The 7715-nt window shown below is 47.3% G+C and overlaps 1 protein-coding gene across 1 annotated transcript in view; it reads left to right on the top strand.

Moving 5' to 3' along the window:
• Positions 1–207: 207 nt before the first annotated feature.
• LOC125533198 (WRKY transcription factor 71-like) overlaps positions 208–7715 on the top strand; it is a 13114-nt gene continuing 5606 nt past the window's right edge. The window contains exon 1 of the mRNA XM_048696935.1: positions 208–359. Within this exon, the coding sequence (XP_048552892.1) occupies positions 208–359 (152 nt within the window). The remainder of the gene's footprint in view (positions 360–7715) is intronic.

Genomic DNA, 7715 nt, shown 5'->3' with positions numbered 1-7715 from the left:
CTGGCTATGCCACCTACGCATTGTGATCGACGACTTGAGTTGGGGTTCCTCGCGGTCATGGCGGCCACGGTCTCCGCGTTCGCTCGCTCGCCGTAGATTTGGCCCTCTGCCAGCGGGTGCTTCTCGAGGAAGAACAGGTTGTACCGTTGCTCCACCTGTGCTTGTCGAAACACCGACATAGGTGCCGATACAGGCTGCTCCTCTGCCATGGCGACGTCGAAGTGTGTTTGTGCCTACTCCATGGTCAAGATGGCATGCACAGGAACGGTATTGGAGCCCGTCTCCATCGTGGGGTCGCCGTTGGAGACCTCGGGCGAGCTGTCCGACATACCAGCCTTGATCTGCCAGCGGCTCTGCCAGTGAGCCGCAAGGGCCGCCACCTCGTGCCTCTGCTCCGTCGACAGGCTCTCTCACAATATGTTCCCACTCGCGCTCACAGGGGAGGATGTAGAGCGGATGTATTGTGGTGTGTTGTAATCTTGGTATGGCCTTCTTTAAATAGCGGATTCCGATAAGGCCAAGCGTCCGGGTGCGTCAATGTGCAGACGGCAGAGTTTGTTCCTCAGCCGACGAGTCTGTTTGATGACGGCAGATGGACGGACGGGTATTGAATGGCCACGGTAGATATCATTTCTGCCTCGTCAAGCAAACGTCTCTTCGACGGTGAGCAAACGATGCTGAACAAATGCGAACACCGAGGGTGTGGCGCGGGTTGCGTCCTCGGCTGGCGAACCGCTTCAGTTCTGGCGCTAGTGGTAGGTCATGTCTGCTCTGGGCCGATGTTAATGCGGAGTGGTCCTACTAGAGCGGCATGAATGCGGGTAGCTTGCGTCGGGCAGGAAAGCGTGCCGGTGAGGGAGCAGGTTTTGGGTGGCTCAGGTTTGTCAGACGCTTGCGTGGCAGCGGTATGGATGCCTGCAAAGCGCCCACCCCCGCCCCAACTTTGTTTTTGGTCTAAATGTCTAGGCCGTTCGGTCTGGACACTTGTAGGCTATTTGCATTGGAGATGCCCTTATCACCTAAAATAAACTTTAGCAGAGTTATCATATGAGACTGATTGTCAGAATAATCGTCCGTATGAGGACCACAGTAAAACGAAAACAAAAACGTTCCTCTCGTAGTGCATAATTAATGGAGCACGTTTCAAATGGTGCCTGCATCTTGAGGTTGGGGATGCTCATATGGAGTGGCCTCCATCGGCAACTCAATGGAGTAGATGCTTTCCCAGCGATAAGGGCATCAATTAGTTGTTGCCGCCGTATTTCACACTTGATTCACACCCCGCGTGCATGAAATCCGCCTCCATGTTCCCATTGGAGCGCGGCCATTTGCGGGCATATAAAACCCACGTCGACCCCCTTCATTGGTGCCATCCTGTCCCAATCTTCCCCCAAACCCGCCACCTCCACTCACCACCATCGCCCTCATTCACCGCCCGCTATACCATGGCGATCCCCCCCTTACCCATTGCCGCCACAATCACCCCCATCGACCTTGTCACGGCTACACCCTCCTCGTGGACAATTCCCTAGAGAGACTGAAGAGAACCGCGCCAAGACAGAATTCTAGGAGAGGGTGTATGACTACTCCCAATGGGCCATTGAGGACGTGTGTCATAGTGCTGAATCAACCTTCGTCCATGCCAGCCTCCCCGTTGTCCTCGCCTGCTTTGACAGTATGTCGACGACCGCCTGGGCAGAAATGGATGTCGTACTTACAGTGGCCTTCAAAAGTGTAAAAGTATGGCCTTATCCCACATCCATGATGTACAAGTATTCATCGACCATGTGGCGGCTTAAATCATGTCAGTAGAAACCTCCTCGAAGAGCGAGGTCACTTCCAAATGGAAGAAGAGCCCATAGTTCAAATTCTAGTTAAGAATTGTGTTAAATGGTGGTTCAAATCGTAATTGTAATCCAAGTGCAAATCTAGTATGGAAAGAATTGAATTATTGGGGTGGGCAAGAAAGAGGTTTCACATGGTAAAATAAACTGGAGGCTATAATTAATTGGCTATTCTGGGTTTGTGCATCGCTCGGTAGCCTTTATATTATTATGGAGGGCGCTCTATACAGTGGATGGTGATCGATATTATGGCAAATCCGCTAGAGTGGTTTTAAATCCATCACCTTGATGTGTCACTTTTGCTATTGGTTACTATTTTTGGCTGAAGTTTAGTTACTCCCTTGTCTAGGGGTTTCTTCCTGAATGCTAATAACAAGTTAAAAAAATAGGTTGATAGCTATGTCATGAAATACGCACAAGTAAGAATTTCTAGCTTTTGTTGCTAATATAGTAGAAGATATTACATTTGTCGGACTAAATAGTCATTAGATCTACCATCATGTTTTGTCGATGATATCAAATGTGATATCCGTTGAAAATTATATGTCCTGAGTACGCTAATACTTATACTTGATTCAAAATTTGTAATGTAGAAACAACGACACTAGTAGAAAACAGGGCTTTGGTCCAGGCTGGGTCAGCCCATTAGTCCCGGTTCAGTCCAGAACCGGGACCAATATGGGCATTGGTCCCGGTTCGTGAGCCCAGGGGGTCGGCCGGGACACGTGGGCCATTGGTCCCGGTTCATCTGGACCTTTTGGTCCCGATTGGTGGGATGAACCGGGACCAATGGGCCTCGCTCCTGGCCCACCACCATTGGTCCCGGTTGGTGGCTTGAACCGGGACCAAAGGCTCCCCTTTAGTCCCTGCTCATGTCACCAACCGGGACCAATGAGGTGCCTATATATACCCCTCGCTCGCGAGCAGAGCACCCCAGTGCTCTGTTTTTCTCTGGCCGAGGGGGAGAGGGCTTGGTGGTGCTCTGGCTCACCTTCTATGCACACAAGGTGTTCGATGGAATGCCCGAGCCACACTATTTAAGCTTTTGTAACGCCCTCGATGCGGCTATAGCTACCACGTGTCGAGGCACGACTTAGAGACATAACCGCATTGAAAGCAATGTCGCAAGTCAGGCAATCATCACAACATCCCATGTAATATATAGAATAAAAGGGGAGATACATAGCTGGCTTACACTCGCCACGTCACATCAAAGTACATAAATAACATGCATCATACAATCACTCATGGCCCGACTACGGCACCAAAATGGAAAAGAACTCAACATGCGACAAGGCCCCGAATCAAACCCCAACTGGGCACCACTACTGATCATCAGGAAAAGACACGTAGTAACGCTGAGAGTCCTCGTCGAACTCCCACTTCAGCTCGTACTCGTCACTTGGAGCGGAATCACCTGGACCTGCATCTGGTGTAATAGGAATCTGTGAGCCACAGGGACTCAACAATCTCGCACCCTCGCGATCAAGACTATTTAAGCTTATAGGAAGGGTAAGGCAAATATATGTGGAACTGCAGCAAGCGACTAGCATATATGGTGGCTAACTTATTCGCAAAAGAGAGCGAGAAGAGGAGGCAAAGCACGAGCGAGAAACTAGAGAGCAACCTTCGCAAACATTACTCCAACACCGTGTCCACTTCCCGGACTCCGCCGAGAAGAGGCCATCACGGTAACTCACTCGGTTGATTTATTTTAATTAATTAAGGTTCAAGTTATCTACAACCGGACATTAACAAATTCCCATCTGCCCATAACCGCGGGCACGGCTTTCGAAAGTTCAAACCCTGCAGGGGAGTCCCAACTTAGCCCATGACAAGCTCTCACGGTCAACGAAGGAATAGACCTCCTCCCAAGACATTCCGATCAGACTCGGTATCTCGGTAACTCAAGACACTTCGACAGGTTAAAACAAGACCAGCAACACCGCCCGAATGTGCCGATAAATCCCGATAGGAGCTGCACATATCTCGTTCTCAGGGCACACTCAGATAGGTCAAGCTACGAGTAAAACCAACCCTCAAGTTTCCCCGAGGTGGCCCCGCAGGCTGCCCGGTTCGGACCAACACTCAGAGGGAGCACTGGCCCGGGGGGGTTTAAAACAAGATGACCCTTGGGCTCCGGTAGCCCAAGGGAAAAAGAGGATAGGTGGCAAATGGTAAAACCAAGGTTGGGCATTGCTGGAAAAGATTTAATCAAGGCGAACTATCAAGGGGTTCCCATTATAACCCAACCACGTAAGGAACGCAAAATCCGGGAACATAACACCGATATGACGGAAACTAGGGCGGCAAGAGTGGAACAAAACACTAGGCGAGAGGCCGAGCCTTCCATCCTTCACCAAGTATATAGATGCATTAAGATAACATGGCAATATAATGATATCCCAACAAGTAAATAAAAGATGTTCCAACAAGGAACGGCCTCCAATCTTCACCTGCAACTAGCAACGCTATAAGAGGGGCTGAGCAAAGCGGTAACATAGCCAATCAACGGTTTGCTAGGACAAGGTGGGTTAGAGGTTTGACATGGCAATTGGGAGTCTGACAAGCAAAAGGTAGGCATCGTAGCATTGGCATAGCAAAAGCGAGCAAACTAGCATATCAAAGATAGTAGTGATTTCGAGGGTATGATCATCTTGCCTGCACAGTTGTCAGAGTTGACTGGATCCTCAAGAGCAAACTCAACGGGCTCCTCGTTAGCGAACTCGTCTCCCGGCTCTACCCAAACAATACAAACAAGCAACAAGGATACAATCAACCACGTGCAAACTCAAACAACACAATGCAAAGATGACATGCTATGCGGGATGCGATGCGGGATGCAAAATGCAAGATATGACAGGAAATGCATGAACCCGGCCTCAACTTGGAATTCCAAGGGTGCCACTGGAAAGATGAGATGAAATTGCTTGAAAACGATATAAAGAACGCCGGAATCGGAGTTACGGTTTGGAAATGGCAAGCGTTTCAAAAATGACACGGGTCTGCGTTTTACAGCAAGTAGGCATCTAAATGCAACGAGATGAACATGCTACAGCACCCAAACATGACAACAAAATGCATGGCAGGGATCTACAAAATATTATTAACAAAAGTCTAGCACTGAGCTACGGCCAATTCATCCATTATGAGGTTCAAACAAGCATGGCAAAAACGCAAATGCAAAACAGATTCCAGACTTAGTGAAATTAACACTTGTGTGAAATTTCAGATCAGGAAGCCCTCTTCACAGCAGCAAAGCTACCGGGACCAAAGGCTCCCCTTTAGTCCCTGCTCATGTTATCAACCGGGACCAATGAGGTGCCTATATATACCCCTCGCTCGCGAGCAGAGCACCCCAGTGCTCTGTTTTTCTCTGGCCGAGGGGGAGAGGGCTTGGTGGTGCTCTAGCTCACCTTCTATGCACACAAGGTGTTCGATGGAATGCCCGAGCCACACTACTTAAGCTTTCTCCTCTCCAAGCTCGACCTCCAAGCTCCATTTTCCATAATATTTGTCTAGGTTTAGCGGTCCGTCACGCCCCGTCCCCGTCTTCACCGCCGTCGATCACCCGCGCCGAGCTCATCGCCGGCACCACCGTGGTGAGCCTCTTGTTCTTATCTTCTTTCTGAAATGAAAAATATTCTTACTTGTATGTTTACATAGATACTTGTATTATTTTCTTACTTTTATTATTGCATCTTATATAGTGCGATGGTTTTGGTATCCGCCCCCGTCGGCCCTCGTCCTGTCTATGATTCGGATGTGGTATATATATTATCTTTATAACTATTGGTTCATTTATTGTTTATGAAAATTATGCCGACCAATGTGACATAGATTTTATTTATGTAGGATGTATGTGAATCGGAAATGCCAACCGACCCTATTGTCGAGAGGTTAAATTTAGTTGAAGAAGAAAACAATTTGTTGAAGGAAAAAATAAAAAAAAATTGAGGAGGAGAAGATGATATTGGAGTTGCATGTTGCGGATGTCGTCGATGATCACAAGATCAAGATGGATGCAATGCGCTTGAAGATTAGAAAGATTAGAAAATATGCTATTCATACCGAGGCTTGGTATCATTATGTCGTTGGATCAATTGTTACCTTGGTTGCGATTATGATCGCATTTGTTTTCGCATTGAAATGTTTTACATAGTTTCAATGTATGGTTTAATTAATTAGATGCTCTGGAGAGCTATATGTTGTTAGATGAGAACTATGTATGCACTTTGGTTTTAATGTGATGATGAACTTCTATTAATTTGGACACTTAATTATATATAATGCACGCAGATGAACCGGCAATGGATGTACGGTGACAGACACACCCGCGAGTACATTAAGGGCGTGCATGAGTTTCTCAATGCGGCTGAGGCAAACAAGCAGAATGGTTTTATGTGTTGTCCATGCACTCAATGTGGGAATACGAGGTCTTATTCTAACCGGAAAATCCTTCACTCCCACCTGCTTTACAAGGGTTTCATGCCACACTATAATGTTTGGACGAGGCACGGAGAAATAGGGGTTATGATGGAAGACGGCGAAGAAGAAGAGTACGATGACAACTATGTGCCCCCTGAATACGGTGATGCTGCAACGGGGGGAGCTGGTGAAGATCAAGAGGAACTAGACGATGTGCCCAATGATGCTGCAACGGGTGAAGCTGCTGAAGATCAAGAGGAACCAGACGATGTGCCCGATGATGATGATCTCCGCCGGGTCATTGTCGATGCAAGGACGCAATGCGAAAGTCAAAAGGAGAAGCTGAAGTTCGATCGCATGTTAGAGGATCACAAAAAAGGGTTATGAAGGAAATATGCCCTAGAGGCAATAATAAAGTTATTATTTATTTCCTTATATCATGATAAAAGTTTATTATTCATGCTAGAATTGTATTAACCGGAAACATAATACATGTGTGAATACATAGACAAACAGAGTGTCACTAGTATGCCTCTACTTGACTAGCTCGTTAATCAAAGATGGTTATGTTTCCTAACCATGGACAAAGAGTTGTTATTTGATTAACGGGATCACATCATTAGTTGAATGATCTGATTGACATGACCCATTCCATTAGCTTAGCACCCGATCGTTTAGTATGTTGCTATTGCTTTCTTCATGACTTATACTTGTTCCTATGACTATGAGATTATGCAACTCCCGTTTGCCAGAGGAACACTTTGTGTGCTACCATACGTCATAACGTAACTGGGTGATTATAAAGGAGCTCTACAGGTGTCTCCAAAGGTACATGTTGGGTTGGCGTATTTCGAGATTAGGATTTGTCACTCCGATTGTCGGAGAGGTATCTCTGGGCCCTCTCGGTAATGCACATCACTTAAGCCTTGCAAGCATTGCAACTAATGAGTTAGTTGCGGGATGATGTATTACAGAACGAGTAAAGAGACTTGCCGGTAACGAGATTGAACTAGGTATTGAGATACCGACGATCGAATCTCGGGCAAGTAACATACCGATGACAAAGGGAACGACGTATGTTGTTATGCGGTCTGACCGATAAAGATCTTCGTAGAATATGTAGGAGCCAATATGAGCATCCAGGTTTCGCTATTGTTTATTGACCGGAGATGTGTCTCGGTCATGTCTACATTGTTCTCGAACCCGTAGGGTCCGCACGCTTAAGGTTTCGATGACAGTTATATTATGAGTTTATGAGTTTTGATGTACCGAAGTTAGTTCGGAGTCCCAGATGTGATCACGGACATGACGAGGAGTCTCGAAATGGTCGAGACATAAAGATTGATATATTGGACGGCTATATTCGGACACCGGAAGTGTTCCGGGTGATTTCGGAGAACACCGGAGAGCCAGAGGGTTACCGGAACCCCCCCCCCCCCCCCC

The sequence above is a fragment of the Triticum urartu genome, chromosome 1 (assembly GCF_003073215.2).
Source record: "Triticum urartu cultivar G1812 chromosome 1, Tu2.1, whole genome shotgun sequence".
Lineage (NCBI taxonomy): Eukaryota > Viridiplantae > Streptophyta > Magnoliopsida > Poales > Poaceae > Triticum > Triticum urartu.
The sequence above is the reverse complement of the archived record's forward strand: the minus strand, read 5'-3'. Positions and strand labels throughout refer to the sequence as shown.